This window comes from Chenopodium quinoa, unplaced genomic scaffold (assembly GCF_001683475.1).
Source record: "Chenopodium quinoa cultivar QQ74 unplaced genomic scaffold, ASM168347v1, whole genome shotgun sequence".
Classification (NCBI taxonomy): domain Eukaryota; kingdom Viridiplantae; phylum Streptophyta; class Magnoliopsida; order Caryophyllales; family Amaranthaceae; genus Chenopodium; species Chenopodium quinoa.
In genome coordinates, this window is record NW_018742205.1 from 2,764,619 (window position 1) to 2,781,643 (window position 17,025).

The following is a 17,025-nucleotide window of genomic DNA, read 5'->3' on the forward strand; positions in this document are numbered from 1 at the left end:
AAACGAATTAGGATTTATTACGAGCTTCTAGAGTCCTCTAGAAAGTTCTAATTTATCTTGTTTTCTAAAGATAAAGATTAAAGAATTTGATATTGGATAAAACATCTCTTTATTGATAATCCTAATGCTGATCAAAATAGAATACGTACATATATTTGGTTAACCCAATTCCATTGGAAATCGGATTCTATGCAAATTCTTATCTTTAGAAAACCATCGTAAAACGACAGAACCATCGCACCGCGATGGTCCCGACGCGCCGCGACGGACCCGACGCGCCGCGACGGACTCGACGCATTGTGATGGACTCCGACGCGCCGTCCGACTCTTTTTTAATCCTTCGACCCTCTTTTTTCCTTATAAATAGAGGTCATTTTACCCCATTTTCAATCATCAACAAGTTTAATCACCAACAATCATCATCAATACCCTTTATAATATTCTTAATCATTCGTTCTCTCTTGGTTCTTCATATTCTTAGCCTAGCCTAAACACATTCTTGATACTTTCCCCAATCAAACACCATACTTTCTTTGCGAGATTTGAATACTCCTTGCCCTTGCCTTCGACCTTGACATAAAAGGTTGATAGTTCTGAGGGTTTAATTTCCAAATCTATATTTCAATTCATATTTGATTTATTTATTTGATTTAATCTTTCTTGAATTTACTAACGTGTGTATTGTTTTGATAGAAAGAAATACGAGGCATCAAAGTAAGTAATTCGAATACTTAATTATTCTTTTGATATATAAATCATGCTTAGAATATTATTTTAATTCCTAGTATCATGTTAGGATGTTGATTTTGATTTTTGGTATCATATTGGGATATACTATTTAAATAATTTTATTAATTTATGTTTATGTTTTTTTTTTATTATTATATTATTATTGTTCTTTTTATTATTCTTATTCTTATTATTATTACAGTTCCTTATTATTATTTATGTTATTTTATAGCCGTGCCTGGCATGCCGCGCTGGCAGGCCAAACTATCGTGCCGTCAGCGGGTTCGTGTCGTGCTCGTGTCGAATTCTTGATATCGTGTTCACGACACGGCCCACTCCTCGGTCACCGAGCCGTGCCGGGCCGCTGGCGGCCGGGTCAATCTCGTGCTGGGTCCGTGCCGCGCGCGGGCCAGCACGGCCCATGCCCACCTCTAATGCTGATCAAAAAGCGAACATAAATGTAATAAGAATTAAGTAGAGGCCGATTTAGCGCGGGTTCAATCTTTTTTAGGTTGGATTCATATCATCATCCCCGAGTACCCAGTCATGGTTCCGGACCAATATGGAGTTAGCGATCGTGAACGGGGTGTAACCTTCACACCCGTGACGGTTTACAAGTTCTTAAAACTTGTTGGCGACTCTTCTATCTCTAGCTTCCTTCCTTTAGAGCGCCGCTATGCCTAAAAGCATAATCACAGTGGGGCTCAAAAGGTTGAGTTTGAAAAATTCCCTACAATAAGTAAAGTCCTTTGTTGCAGAATTTTTTTTCTTAAGAAACTATGCTTAATGAGCTAATTATTACTTTAAATAACTAAATATAGACTTTATGACCAGAACACTCCTGACCACTTATGCAAAGTTGTAAACGAACTGTCAAGTGGGATTTGATTGCTGGGAGATTTCAGGAAGAACAGCTGAAGAAATTAAGCAGTTTTGGACAATGAGAGATTCCCATGATGAATTTCGAAACAAGAAGGTTTTATGCAGTCAGATTCTGTTGCGCTATCAGCTGGAAATCTGTAATTGATGACAGACTTGGTGGTTTCGAATGGCAATGCTCGAATAATTTCATGATTTCTTCAAATAAATCTTTTACTCAGACAACTAAAGATCACATACTCTACAATTTAAGCAAAAATGAAATACTTCATGTACCAAAAGCTAAAAACTAATAAGCCGAAAAATAATGTTTGATGTAATCATTATTAATATCATATTTCCATATAGTATGGGGGTGAAGGACAGTCATCTGTCAACTTAAAACAAAACTACAAAAGAAGATATAAATCTGGGTAAAAAAAAAAAGATTACAGGTAATATTTACTTTTGAAGGAAGGGAATATATATGCAACATCCAATCCTAGCCTATATAACATTAGGGTATACCATATTTCTACTAGTATGTTTTATGTGAATAGCACTATGATACAAGAATTTGAGTAGTATCTCAGTAGACGAGATGGAAGGGTGTGAATGGACAGATCATATATATGTACCATGACGACAGCATCTCAAGCCAATTTGATTCAGGATATGTGACGCCGAAGATAATCCACTCGAGCTGGATGCTTAAGCTTCATTAGTGCCTTCATTTCGTGCTTCCTGACCATTTCTCTTGAAATGCTAAGGTTTCCTGCGATTTCTCCCAGTGTTCTATCTCCTTTGCCATCAAGACCATACCTTTGCCGGATGACCAAACTCTCTTTGGGCTTTAAAGAGTCAAGCTGTCAAGGAATAACACAAATTACGTACAATTTCTAAAAACTTGGTCCACAACCATCATGTCATTTGTGGTCACGATCAATTATAAAATGGAGTGTAAAAAAGTTGGAACGGTAATATAAAATGTTGCCATGTAATATCGAGGTGTAAGACTTCCTAATAAAATTCAGGTAACAAGCCCTCAATCTAGATAGTCCTCAACAATAATATATTGACGAAATATATTAAGTCCTATGGAATGTGGATGAAAGACAATGCTTACCACATCATCGATTGCAAGTCTAAGAAGGGCTGGTTGCCTCTGCTTGTCGCTCCCAACACCATCTTCATCAATAATCCCCTTGATGAACTCCTCTTGTGTGACTTGATGCCTAGCATGCAGGGAAGAGATGGAATTCGAAGCTCTCATCACTTCTTTATATCGTTCTGGGGAGATTCCTACCCTCTCCATTATTTCTTCCTCTGTAGGCATTCTTTTGAGCTTAAACATCAACTCTAATTTGGCCTTTTGAATTTCCACCCTGACCTGCAGCAGTCAATCATTAAATATTTCCAAGGGAAGTTGTGGAAGTTGTCGAACCTGATGAATTGGTTTGGAAATTAATAAACAAAATTTTCAGTGCATATGCTTTGGAAATGATATGACAATTTTTTGGAGTATGTGGTTTGGATATTTAATCCAACAGTTATCAAATGAAAAACAGAGAAGAGGTAAAGTTATTGTTATTAAGAGATAAAGAACAGAAATCCATACTTGGAGTGATGGAGATGCATCATGGTTTAGCACATAGGTTACTGAGAACAATACTAAGGCAAGTGGATAAATTTAGTAGCGATTATAAGAAAATATGAACATACCGATTCAAGACCAAAGGGGACACGAGTAAAGCTTGAAACAGTCATTGAACGAATGATGGCATGCCTTATCCAAAACAGAGCGTAAGTAGACAGCCGAAATTTTCTCCTTGGTTCAAAGCGATCAATAGCAGTAATCAAACCCTTCACTCCTGCCTGACACAGGTCTTGAAAATTTGGTCCATTTGTGAAGTCTTGGAAATATTTGTTCATTACAAACAAAACTAGTCTCAGGTTGTGCTGCATAATCATAAATTAAACAGTTGATAAAATTTTCTTAATTACTCGCAGCATCAAATACACCTTGCTTGCATTATCATCAAGAACTCTCATTACCAGGCAGGTTTCGAATTTTTTCAAAAGAACAGGCACCATGGAATTTTTTCAAAAGAACACTTCTGTGTGCTGCATTGGACATATCCATGCTTTAAAATTTGTTGTAAAGAATTAAAAGGGTCCACTTAACAAAATTCAACTTCATTTTTGTTCATTGATTTATCCTAAAAAATATGTCAAAGAGGATTTGGTAGAAACATTATGTGATCTCACTTTATATTGTGAAATGTCAAAAACAAGAATGAAAGGCAGGTCTTAAGCATCTTATAAGCACATAAGAACAGGTTTGAACTTTAAATAGAACCGCAGAAGCAAGTAAGCAACAACTTATGAGCTAATGTTTTCTGGAAACGATTCAAAACATTTCAAAATCATAAAACAAACATGAGATTCACCTTAATCAACTTGTTTCTTGCAGCATGACCAACCTCCATGTGTCTTCTTACTTGTACTACAGTCATATTTGTTGCCTCTCCTAATTCATTGTCAGTTGGATCTCTTCCCAGTTCTGTCCTCAGGTTCTCCTTCGTTTGATTAAGTGCCTACATTCATGGAGTAAAATATATCCATTATTGATAAAAGTGCATGCAAGTATCATCTAAGCAGGAAAGGAGACAACAGAAGGAGACGCCAAGAGGCCCAACACTTCCATCCGAAACCTGCTATAAATATAAAATATATAATCCCTTCAGCACTTCACAGTGCCACTTTGGAAAGAATGTCAGGAGGAAAAGATTTTACTACCTTCATTGGTTCCATCAACTTAAACAACCAAAAGTGTTCAGAAGAAGGAAGAACTGGCGGTATCTTCATCTTCTTCCAATCCAAGCTGGCCAAATCAGTTGAGGCAGAATATTCTCTTACAAGCTCATCAATCTTCTCATCTTCATTCTTAATCACATTCTTCTTTTTAGCTAAAAGAACCGCCTTCTCTTCCTTACTTTCTTTGTTTTGCTTCATTTCAATTCTCTTCGCAAGGCTCAATCGTTTTGCTTTGCTGTTCTTACTCCTCACCACACTACTGTCAGTTCCTTTCACCTGTTTCTCATCGTCAGTGCTCTTTTTTCTCCTTCCTCGTCTTTCTTTTACCACTTGATCAATGTTTTCTGCGTCTGATGCATCTGTTGCAGGACTCAGCTTAAAAATGCTTTCAAGCTTAGCTGCAGCTTCATTAAGATCTAATTCAGCGGCGTACGGAGAAGCTTCAGCTATGCTAGCAGCACGAACTCTTTTCACAGGCTTCGTGACTGATCTTAATCTCTTTTGATTCTCTTTCTTCGTCTCTGCATGTAAACGGCTAGGCTCACTCACTGCAACTAAGGCTGTCTTTTTGTTTTTGTCTACTTTGAACCCCAGAATTAACGGTCCGTTAGAACTAGATTGATGAGCTGTTGATCTTCTGCTTAATCCTAAAGATGCTCGAGAAGCTGAGACTGAAACAGTCACAACTCCCATATCAGCTTCCTATTCAGTAGATGTTTACTGCAGAAGAAATCCTGCAAGTTATGGATTATGAGCAATAGCTAGAATATGAGACCATAAATTAAAAGATATTTCTAGATTACCAAAATAAGTTCTTGCCATTGGCTCTTAAGACTTGTAGTAATTATTTTCCCATTAAATTAGACAAGTCTTTTCAAACACATGTTATTCAAACTCGGTCACTAGGATCAGTATTAATACATGCCCAAGTGCCAACTCAGCAATTTATGAATAAATTGCATGTTTAAGGTCCAAACAGGAGTTCCCATATGACCATATCCATGTCAAAGTGTCATACTTGAGGTGAAATGAAGAATGGAGAGTAAAATAGTTCAAAACACATGACCAATATGGAAGATAATCCACCAAGGCACCAAATAGCAACTAAAATATAGAAAAGACTTGCACTCCCTCACATCTTTTTACATAATTCTCATCTTACTTTTTTAGGCCTCTTGCAATGTGTAGAGTCTTTAGACGATTCATGTGGATGATCTATTTCCTTTAAAATTACTTAAGCACTTCCTAATACTCTCTATGTTCCTTAAAAGTTTTTTACACTACTAGTTTCAAATCATTCCTTAAAGTTCATCCCACATTTTCTTTATTGTTTTACTTGTATTAAGTAAATAGATTTTCCTTTTTAAAATGACACACTTTCATACATACTCTCTTAACTTCCTTGGTAGGAAGAACTCTAGGAAACCTCTTGTGCTAGTTGAACAATCCTATATGAGAATAATTCACATAATAAAATGATAAATTCGATCAAAGATGGAGGATCCAACTGAAAATAGTCTAAACAATATCCTTGATTCCCATTCATATGAATGTATACAACACTACATGAGTTCGTCTTTCATCACATCTCAAATATCAACTTCACGAAAATTTCCGAGTAAATAAACTTGTATTGCTCCCTCATCGAGCAACCTCGATAATCTCTTCTATATGCAATCCATTGGTTCACACCTAGACCTTAGGCACCCTCATTTAAGGAATGCTAAAATCATATATGCACATGTACCAGTTTTACCAAAGTGGGATCAATCCCCTCCTACACCTTTTTTTTTAAGAACAATAATATTATCGATTTAAAGTTATACTACATCTACAACAAAATGATAAACAAACAAATATATATCAAATTGGATAAAAATAAGTCCCACTCCAGCCATATAAATTCGGCATCTTTACCGAATTATGAGAATGATCACACGCCGTCAATAATTACAACAGCAATAATTCAGCTGAACCATGCCATCACTCCTTCAATCTTATGCACAATTTCACTTCAATATATTCATATAAACTCTCTATTTAAAAAAAAAAAACACATAATATCTAATATGATCAACGATAATGATTTTTACCTCAATTTCTAGCTTAACACAATTACACAAAAATAAAGAATCTTAAATTTAAGCAAGTACTACTATTATTTTCAAAACAAATTTTTTTTAAAAAAAAAAGAACAGAAAACTTACCCCAATTGGAAAACACACCAAAAAGCTTCGAAATTTGAGATTATGGCGCAAAACCAGATGCAAAAATGCGTTGTTTTTGTTAGATCAAAGAAAATGGGCAGTAGTAAAATGAAGAAAATAACTTGACTATTGGTACAGTACTAAAAATTAAAAGAATTTGCTTTGAAAATAAAGAACCCAGAAAATAGAAAATGAATTTATGGGAAAATTATGGCAACCACAAGCTTAGAGGAGAGAGAAGAAACAAAAAAACGAGTAAAATTTTGGCAGAGAATTCTACATTTCTACTTTTACTGGATTTTTTTAGTGACGTGGAAGCAGTTTTATGTAACCATCTTCCTCGATATTTTTTTTTAGATGATTTGTTACGGATGTGTTAAAAAATTGATTTAGAATTAATGTAGCTAGAGTTGAGAAAATTACCTTAATTTTTGGATTCGGGTTGATGATGTCGCTTAATAAGTTGACCTTAAAATATGTTTAATTCAACTTATTTTGTCTAAAATTATCTTATTTCAACTTATTTGTCTAAAATAGTTTGTGGATAAAAAATGTATAAGATTTTGTTTTGTCTTAGGTTATAAAAGTTTGTTTTGATGCATTTGATTTTAATTAACCTTTTTTAAATAAATAAATTTATCTAATAAATTTTATCTAATAAACTTTGAATATTACAAACTTATATATGAAGTACTTCGTGCTTGTTTGTGTATCAAACCTATTTTGTATAGGTTAACCACATAATTGTTAAATCTAACATGTTAATTTTATAAATCATATCATTAGTTGTTTTTAAACATACTCGTAAAACTAGGGTAACATAATGCATGATGAACATTCGTTGCATGCCAGATAAATTACTAAAGAAAATTTAGGCCAGTTTAGCATATTCAAATTAATGAAAATTGAGTATAATTATTATACTTCATACGAGTAAACATAATTTTACATATGAATATATCTATTTTTTTTTTTTTTGAAACAAATCAATTCATTAATCAAAAGCCATACGACATGTACAAATGAAATCTAAATCAACAAATACATAAAATTGAATCAAATAAGGGTTTCATTCATCAAAGTTACGATCGTTGAATAGATCTTGCACTGTGGTACATCTCTCACACACATTGCTTGAATATAAAGCATTTTCGGAGAGACGATCTAACGGTTTGTTGTAGCTGTAAGAATGATTGTCATCTGATTCACTTGAACGACTTTGAAAATTTGACAACCGTTGTGATCCCAGACAACTCTTAACCAACGAACTGATAATAGGGCAAAAGATGATTAACTTTTTAATAAACCCTAACACACAAACAAAAACCCTAAACAAAAACAAACAAAAAAAATAAAAACTAACGACTCTATCATAGGGAGACGGACAAATATCTACACTACTCGTATAGATTTATTGAAAACTAAATTGCAAAACTAAAGAAAAAATTAATGAAAAAGGGCCGAAAATAGTTTAATACATATGAACATTTCTATATGAAAGTTGGATTTCTAATAAATGAAAGTAGTAATTTACTTTATTTGATTGACAATTTAAAAAATTGATTAATTAATTTACGAGAACGATAGGCAGCCAGCATGGAACAAAGATGTGCCACGGCAGCTAAAATATAATTTTAATGGATGATGTATTTGCCACGTGCATATGGTTTGGAATTGACTCAAATTATTTGTATTTGGGTGGCTTCAAGGACCTTACGTTGCTACATTATGGCCATGAGATATTTTTTGACCCTTCTTTTATTTTTTGTAGCAACTTTATAATTGGAGTTTTTTCCATTAAAAAACTACGATTATATCCACAATAACCATAAGTTTATAATTATCCACGAATAATTAACAAGTGTCACTGTCTTTTATACAAAAACATATTTAAACCCAAACAAAAAGCTATAAGCGAGACTTAGCTTATAGTTTACAAAGTATTACGAAGTATATTTTTAATCTTAGTATGTTCTCTTCATAAAATATTTATTGAACTAAAATTATTTAGACTGATTAAACTTATTTCATTAATTTCACTATGAAGTAGTATTACTCCGTGTATATGTTGTATGGTAGTATGGTGATACTGATTTTCTTACTAAATTTATTTACTTTTGTTAAATTTATTTTATCTGTATTTTTTATTGAATTTAAATTGTGAAGTACAATGGTTTCCAAAAATAAAAAAAATAATAAAAATTTATGGAGTACAGGGTAGTTTTTACAGGAGTATAAAATAGGTCCTTTTGATCATCCAAAGGGTTTTACGGAGTGAAATGGCAAAACAAAAAAAAGGGTCCATTGCCCAACCAATTTAGGGCCTAGTAGAAGATCTTTTGGGCCCAAAAAGATCGGTCTCTTGGACGTTGGGCCGCATTTTTTTTGGGCCACGTAGAAAGTGGATCTTCAATCAAACTTCAAAGCTCTAAATCCAAGCAATCAAGCTTGTTTAGCAACAGCAAGCAAATCGTCATCACTTTGCACTTCGTTTGTTAGTTGATTATTGAAACAAATTTGAGATTTGTTCCTAATGAATTAGTTTAGTCATGTATATATATTCAATCATCTATAAGCTAATATTTGGCTTTATTTTTCCTTATGTAAAAATCACAACGGATTATCACATGATACTATGATAGTGTATATAAAAATCCAATTGTTGCAATTGTTAAGTAAAAAGAGTATATCGGTTCCTTTCCCTTGTCAATAGTGCTTAGACTGACCAGACCAAACTACTTTCTATTTCATAGATGAAATTCATATGAAATGCAAAATGCAATAGACTGACTATATATACATATTTTTTGTTAAATGAGCCTAGGACATACCCACCATGAAAGTGGATACAATTTCATTTTTTTCTTCAATGTAGGATACATATTGGTAGTTCAGTACATTCACTCTTATTGTTCATATTTTCTTGACGTGGAACAAAACTTTTACTCAAATGTGGGTTTGTTCATTAGCTCAACAATTTTGAATTTTTTAAGTGAACAACCGTATCTGTCCAGAACCTCTCACAAGGTGATATATTTTGAAAACTTGAATTGGTATATAGAATTATAGACTATATACTCAAGGTCTGCCTCTTTAATTCCGAGCTAATGAGACTTGGAGAGTAATTAAGCAAATCATCAATTTGGCTCATTGTCGTATTTAGGGTTGGCTAATAATACTCGTACATCGCATTTATTTAAATTAAGATTGACAAAATGATACAACTTGGCTTATTATTAAATGCAGATGACAGCTTCTTTCAGTTCTAGTCAACAGATGATTATTCCTCGATCTATTATTCTATTGGGCGTGGAAATAGAAGTAGAATTTTCTCAAATTAATTATCCAACTAATCTAAGTTAATCTAGGTTAGTTTTATGAAATTGACCATGCGACCTAGGTATATCTAGTTGGCACTTGGCCGGACATCTTAACTTACTATCTTTTTTGATGTCAATTCGATTACAAAAATACCAATTTTAGGATTTCTTATACAAGTATATTCATACACTGCATGCACATCATACTTTATATTATAGAATCAAAATTAGGTATTCTTTTTTCCTGCTTATTTGAACTTGTCTCTTTTGAGAATAACATAAAATTACGAAAAATGCTAATAATGACATTGACACGAGTGAGATTTTGAGCATCCATTAAGGCTCACATTGTTTCTTAGTTCTTAATCATTTTACTATATGTATGATTCTAAATGCTCGACTGAGATCGTTTTGCTCTACTTCTATGCGTACATATTAGAAGCACATCAAATCTAGCTAGTCTAAAAAAAAGCATGATAAATTGATTCTATACAGTATATTCCTGTATGTGTACGTTTCCCTAGTAGGTTGAGCTTCCTAGATTATATAGTTAGAGGTCATTGTCTCTTTAATAAAGAAATTAAGTAAGTTTAATTTAGAGTAGGGCATGCACGAAAATTGATAAAATATAGTGGTAGAGACAAGTACTTGATTTAATTAATATTATCATTTTACTGCAACAATGATTAATTAAATGTAATTTACATTACTTAATTAGTCAGCAATAACAAATGCGTTGGCTGTACTTTCTCCCAAGAAATAAAATGCAATTAACAATAGGGAGATAGATACTCACTGTAGATTTTCAATCTAGTACTACTGCTATTACTATTACTGTAATGTACCACTGGCGGAGCTAGGTGGATACAAGGGGGGACAGCTGTCCCCCACTTCAAAAAAAATTTTTTACTTAAAAAGAATTATATGCAGCATAAAGAGTAAGAAAAAGAGTTGGTTTAATGGTTAAAGGGCTTACTAGTTTTCTCTTTGGTCAGTTCAATCCCTTTGTCCAACATTTTTTTCTACTTATTTTTATTTTAAAGTTTTTCCTGGCATCATGTTCTAACTTCTAAATTACCTTAGTAATTTACATAAATTTTTGCTAAGGTAATGGCTATAGGCCTTGTTTGATTCACCTTATTTTTACTAATCTGGTCTGGTCTGATCTGATCTGGTCTGGTCTGATCTGATCTGATTGTCTGATTTGACCAAACTTTGACCTGAAGTGTACGATAATCTATAAGGAAAAAATATATCAAGTGAGATCTTGTTAGATTCGTAATAATGTGTAGTTTATTAATATGTAATTTTCACAATTTTTTTCATTACGAAATTAAGAATATTTAGCGATAAAAAACCGCACATAAAACAATGTTCTGATATTTTTTCTGATCTGATCTGATCTGAACTTATTTTTTCTGAAATAAGTAAAAACAAGTTGAACTAAACAAGACCTAAATAGTACTACTAAAACAAGTTATACTCTAGTAGTATAAAATACATGTATAATAGTATATTAAAAATACCACTATAAGTATAATAATACATTAAAAATTAGCACTGTAACAATAAAAAATCACAAAAATTAAGTGAATTTACCAATTAGTCCTCAGCTCCTATATGCATCCCAAACAAATAGCAGCTATGTGCCTAGTTGCACTCCATACCCACAATTATGAGAAAGGATCCATTTTACATCTCCAAAGAGATTTCATTCCAAAATTATATGATTATAAAAGGAGTAGCTGAGTAGCATGTTAGCTTTATAATATTTCTAACTCTCTCATCTTTTATTAATGTGGGACACTTGTATTGTTTGGAAAAACTTTATTAGACAGGAATGTTTTTTAAGGGGGTTGTACACCATAAGAACTAGCTCGGATATAGCGAGCACGGTTGTGGCACCCCTCTAGCAATGTCTCTATCCGTACCGGAGAGTGTGGATAAGAAGTATGAATAGAGTGTCCCAACAAGCGAGGAAATGGAGATCTAGGAAGGAAAAATGGTGCGGAATCTTCGGCCTAAATGTGCTGAATGTGCACACTGCACACCAAACTAAGTAAACAAAAAAAAAAAAAACAATGTAATTACATTACTATAATTAGGAGATGGATCAAAGTTAAAAGATGTTATAATTCCCAATGAATTAAGGTTTTAAAAAAATAGGAACATATCCCATATATTGAGGCTGGGATTGAGCTTAGTGCGTGGATGGTCTGACCAGAGTGGATGACCTATTTATTTTCGACGTAAGCATAGCTTTTCATGCTGATGTCATATACTCTTTTTATTCAACCCTTCTACTTATTCCCACGCACCTTTATTATTTTTAAGAAATTTTGAAAAATACCATCATCTATTGTTGTCATTTTGTACAATATCACCTAATTTTTTTTTTTTTGACTAATTTTGTATGAAAAATTCAAACATAAAAGATTTACAAACCATAGTCAAAATTAATATATAATTAGTGAAAAATTTATGTCAATTATAATATATATGCTAGTGACTAATTTCGTATGAAAAATTCAATCATAAAAGATTTTAAGCAATTCACATGACTAAGTAGCTATACAAATTAAACTCTCTATAGTATAATACTACTCCGTAACATGAATTTTGATGTTTGGTGCCATCTAGCTCCAATAGATTAGATCAGGGCACATGTCAATGCGGGATTAGACCATGTCATCGTGACATCATCTGACGACACCACTTTACAATCTAATTATACTAATAAGTTTTTGAACTAGTAACTAATGATAATACTATGATTAGTTAGTATATATAGTTTCTTTGTCTTTTTTAAAAAAAAAATTAGTACATATAGTTAATCAAGATTACCAAATTCGAGGTAGCTTAAATAAAAAAATTCAATCTAGCTACTATAAATATTTCTCCTTTTCTTTTAATTTCTAACTAAAACTTAGGAGTAACAAACGCGGATATATAAAATTTGTCGCCGATTTATATAATTTGTATCATCTGAGAAGCACAATACTAATTAACTATGGTTATATTAATAATTGTCCACATAAATTTGGCTGGCTGCCTTCATTTTCTTCTCTTTTCTTGACCTTATCTTACGTTAATAGTCAAGACCGCGTACAATCACACAGAAGAAATGTAAACGAGCCACATTTGACCGTAGAACAAGCCATATATTCTCAAATACTTGGTCTTCTTAACTAGCTAGCTAGCTAATTATTCAAAGGTGAGTAACACTGCACACTCTTTGCTCTTTCTCTCTTTATCATTCTCTTGATCGATCTAGCTATTTACGTTATGAGCATGCTTCTTTAATTAAGATTCGATCCCGGGATCTCGCGAGAGGGTGGCACGACGACCCCCCCAATTGTTGAAGAGCTAGCTAAAGCCATTGCACAACTTGCATTTGCTAGCTAGGCGCCATTGAAAGATTCATCCATATCATTATCCTCAACTTGTGTTTATTTACTAGTATAAGTTTGCAACTTGTGTAGTTGACTCTCATGTTGTCCCTTTTTTTCATTTGTTTTTAATGATCTTATCTTTCCATTTTTGAAGCTATATATATAAGTTTACAATAATTAGTATTTTGTGTTTTAGTTTTAGCTAGCAAGAAAAATATATGAGGTATATAAATATATTGATTGAATCATATATATGTTGGTTTTATAGGGCTTATTTTTGGTAAGAAATAAAGAAAAAGAATGGGGAGCAATGTGAATGATTTGAGTCCAAATAGTTTGGTGAATGTGCTTGTTGAAGGGAGAGATCTTACTAGGGAACTTCAGTTGGGTCTTGGCAACGAGACACACTCATCTTCCAATAAAGCATATGGATTGATGGCTAAAGACATATTGGCCAAATTTGAAAGGTCATTACAGATCTTGCAATATGATCCAATGAACCAGTTTCAATTTCAGCTGACAACTACTGCGACAAATGACTCCCCTAATTTCTTCAGTGGAAGCCCTAAAAGCCTAGATTCTGACGGAGAGTTCAGAGATCCAGCTGAATACAAAGATGACTCCAAAAAGAGGTATGTAACTACCATGTGAAGATTCAATTTGACTGATTAAACTAGATAATTTTCGACAGAGATCTAGTTTAAAGAAAGATTCACTTTTTGTGGTTTCCTATAGTCCTTGACTATATAGGGATAAAGTTGTGTATATCGAGACCTTTATTTACAAACTTTTCTTAAATTTGATTCTTTCTGTTTGTTATTGTATTATTGTTGTTTACTTTTTGTGGATGGATAGGGAGAATCATGATGAAGAACATTAATTTTTGTTTTCTATGTTCATCATTTGTACGTCTTAGTTTTGAAAAACATTACACTTTAGTGATAAAGAAGCTCCCTACCTCAATATGTGCCATTTTTATCATCAAATCGATTTTATTTATCGTGCTTAATTAAATTGATGATCGAATTAATTATGTTATAAACTTTGTATTACAGAAGGGTTTCTCCTCGAATTACACAAAGAGTGCAAGGTTCTACTAGCAGTGGGCTTGAAGGACCAATTGAAGATGGTTATAATTGGAGAAAATATGGACAAAAGGACATTCTAGGAGCCAATTTTCCAAGGTAAGTAAATGTAATCAGTAAATAATTAAGATTACTTAATTATTTATTTAATACTATATTATTGCATATTTTATCCTTATCATCATATGAATGTCCATAAATCAAGGAAATTAAAGCATAACAGAAGCTTCAAATAACAGATATCAATATTTATAATCCGTACTCATTATAAACAGTAGTTAGCAAACTCTGGTTGTAGTAGTCCAGTCACTAATCATGCATGCTTCCAGCTGTTTAAAGAGATTATAAATTGATACCTATCCATGAATTATCAGTGATGACTTATATATTTTTGAATGACATTTTTAAGTACAATAATAATAAAGTTTGCATGATTAATATGTTATCATTATTGCAGACGTTGATTAATATATACTAATTATTGTATCAACTACTCAACGTGCATTCTAATTAAACAAGTCAATACTTTACTTCAATTCCATTAATGAACATAGTATATGTGATTCAAATTAACGGAACATATATGATGTGTTTTTTTTTGGTTGAAAACAAATTTAATTAAACCATTACTGTTACTGTTTAGTTAGAATTGAAGGTTTGGGTTTACAAATGTGGTTTTAGTCAATTTAATTGTTCTTACCTCTCTAAAACCTAAAGTAACATTTACTCTGTCCCTCCTCAAACAAAAGAAACGAAGTTAAAATTACGTGATTCCTTTTCATGGTTAAACCAAACAAATGAAAAGGTAATCTATAGAGTAAAATGATTCCTCCCCCCTCTTATATGTTTCCTTTCCATTTCGTTTCCAATGTTCTTACCAAATGCCACCTAAAGGTGTTTATTAATTAATCTAATACAATAATAATTTATATGATCTTGATATTTGCAGGGCATATTATAGGTGTACTCATAGAGTTTTCCAGGGGTGTTTGGCCACAAAGCAAGTGCAAAGAAGTGATGATGATCCTAGCTTCTTTGATGTCACTTATCGGGGTAAACACACGTGTTCTCAGGCAGCTTCCTCCTCCTCCTCGTCCTCCCACCTTCAAAATCCTACACCCAAATCCGAACCTATTGAAACCCTAATCTACACTCCTCATCAACATCCACATACTCAACAACAACCACAAAAAATCATATGGGATTTTAAAAGAGACAATAATAATGTTGAAGACATCAAACCTATTATTACCACTCATAATAATAATATTATCAACCTAAAAAATAAATGTCCTTCCTTTTCCTTCCCTTCATCCTCTAATCCATTGCTACATCATGGTACTAATAATAACTTTGTTGGTCAAGGAAATTTTCCTACAAATTCAAGTACATACACAACATACCAATCTTCTCAAAGTCTATTATTGAACCACAACTTCAATGATCATAACAATCAAAATAATATTGATGTTGATCATCCATTACAAGGTGCTTTGATTCAACAAAATGGTGTCTATCCATCATCTACCTCGGCTGCTAACTCCCCAACGATTGCATCGGAGCTTTCATTTGATAACCAAGGTGAATTTGATGATGTTTTCAATCTTGAAAACCCAAATTATTATTAATAGAACTTCGTATTTGTTTATGCACATACATTTTTCCATGGACGACAAACAACAATTAGTAGGCCGAGGTACGCTTTTTAATTTGAGTAACGTAGCGATGGAGTAGATCGAATGCATTTGTTTTCTAGGTTTAGTTGAGTGAATGAAAGGCCTCAAGAAAAATTAGATACTTCGTACTAGATACTCCCTCCATCTAGAAGTTTTTTATTGTCTTTATATTGTGTAATTTGAAGTAGTAACGTGACAAATAGGTTTAGATGGCGGTAGTATTGGTATATGTGTCTACCTATTTCCTTCAGTTTCATGATTTAATTTCTAACAATTTTGTTTATGTGCCCACATTTATTTTTTTCCCCTTATTTTTCAATTCAATATTTGATTAGAAATGATTTATGTATTCTTGCTCGGTATGTAGTTCTTGTAAGTTGTAACACAATAATGATTATTAAAAATTAATTGGAAGTCGAAGGCTATTTGTTGACCTATTATATGTCTTAATTTTGATGTATATTGACGCTGTGTTAATATGCAACTATTGTATTGTTAGTTAGAGATACTACTTTGCCTTTACAAAAGAAAATTACTTATAATTTTGAGATATTTCATTATGTATCTATTACAACATTTTTGTGTATGCTATAGTTATCCATATACTCAATATCTTATACACTCCGGGTTATTTTGTTGAATCTTCTACAAACCAAGGCTGGTCCATATATAATACTTTAATAATTTGACATCGTAAATAAGTATTACCTATTGTTTATTTTTTATTTTTTTTGGAATAATAATACTACCTATTATTATAACAAAAATCACACGTTGATTAATTAGCGTAATTAATATTTAATTTAACTTAATATTTTCACTTTTAGCCTTCCTATGATGGCTAGTTGTACACATATATCAACTACAATTGCTAATAGGAGCGAGCGAGACTGAGTGCTCTACTTAGTCCTTTGGATTTGAAATTAACAAATGATGGAAGA

At 32.6% G+C, this 17,025-nt stretch overlaps 2 protein-coding genes across 3 annotated transcripts; one reads left to right on the plus strand and one right to left on the minus strand.

The window, feature by feature from the left end:
* Positions 1-1,905: 1,905 nt before the first annotated feature.
* LOC110729213 (RNA polymerase sigma factor sigE, chloroplastic/mitochondrial-like) lies at positions 1,906-6,856 on the minus strand. Of its 2 annotated transcripts, none has more exons than XM_021908929.1 (6): positions 6,612-6,856; positions 4,387-5,124; positions 4,038-4,184; positions 3,310-3,546; positions 2,714-2,977; positions 1,906-2,453 (listed from the first exon to the last, which is right to left on the minus strand). In XM_021908929.1, the coding sequence occupies exons 2-6, from the start codon at positions 5,095-5,097 to the stop codon at positions 2,256-2,258; spliced, it is 1,557 nt and encodes a 518-aa protein (XP_021764621.1). In that variant the 5' UTR covers positions 5,098-5,124; positions 6,612-6,856; the 3' UTR covers positions 1,906-2,255. The 2 variants fall into 2 exon arrangements, with proteins under 2 accessions (XP_021764621.1, XP_021764616.1); XM_021908924.1 differs by having other exon boundaries at positions 4,387-5,138; positions 6,612-6,855.
* A 6,333-nt stretch (positions 6,857-13,189) lies between these two features.
* LOC110725677 (probable WRKY transcription factor 53) lies at positions 13,190-16,531 on the plus strand. The gene is made up of 3 exons (XM_021905152.1): positions 13,190-13,955; positions 14,379-14,507; positions 15,358-16,531. The coding sequence occupies exons 1-3, from the start codon at positions 13,624-13,626 to the stop codon at positions 16,034-16,036; spliced, it is 1,140 nt and encodes a 379-aa protein (XP_021760844.1). The 5' UTR covers positions 13,190-13,623; the 3' UTR covers positions 16,037-16,531.
* Positions 16,532-17,025: the final 494 nt, after the last annotated feature.

Bases quoted from the DNA above. Each gene is read 5' to 3' on its own strand.
- LOC110725677 (XM_021905152.1), top strand. From the start codon at position 13,624: ATGGGGAGCAATGTGAATGATTTGAGTCCAAATAGTTTGGTGAATGTG. The intron at 13,956-14,378 runs GTATGTAACTAC...TTTGTATTACAG, and splicing joins AAAGATGACTCCAAAAAGAG to AAGGGTTTCTCCTCGAATTA. The intron at 14,508-15,357 runs GTAAGTAAATGT...TGATATTTGCAG, and splicing joins CTAGGAGCCAATTTTCCAAG to GGCATATTATAGGTGTACTC.
- LOC110729213 (XM_021908929.1), bottom strand. From the start codon at position 5,097: ATGGGAGTTGTGACTGTTTCAGTCTCAGCTTCTCGAGCATCTTTAGGA. The intron at 4,185-4,386 runs GTAGTAAAATCT...CCATGAATGTAG, and splicing joins AGTTGATGGAACCAATGAAG to GCACTTAATCAAACGAAGGA. The intron at 2,978-3,309 runs GTATGTTCATAT...TGACTGCTGCAG, and splicing joins TCCCCTTTGGTCTTGAATCG to GTCAGGGTGGAAATTCAAAA.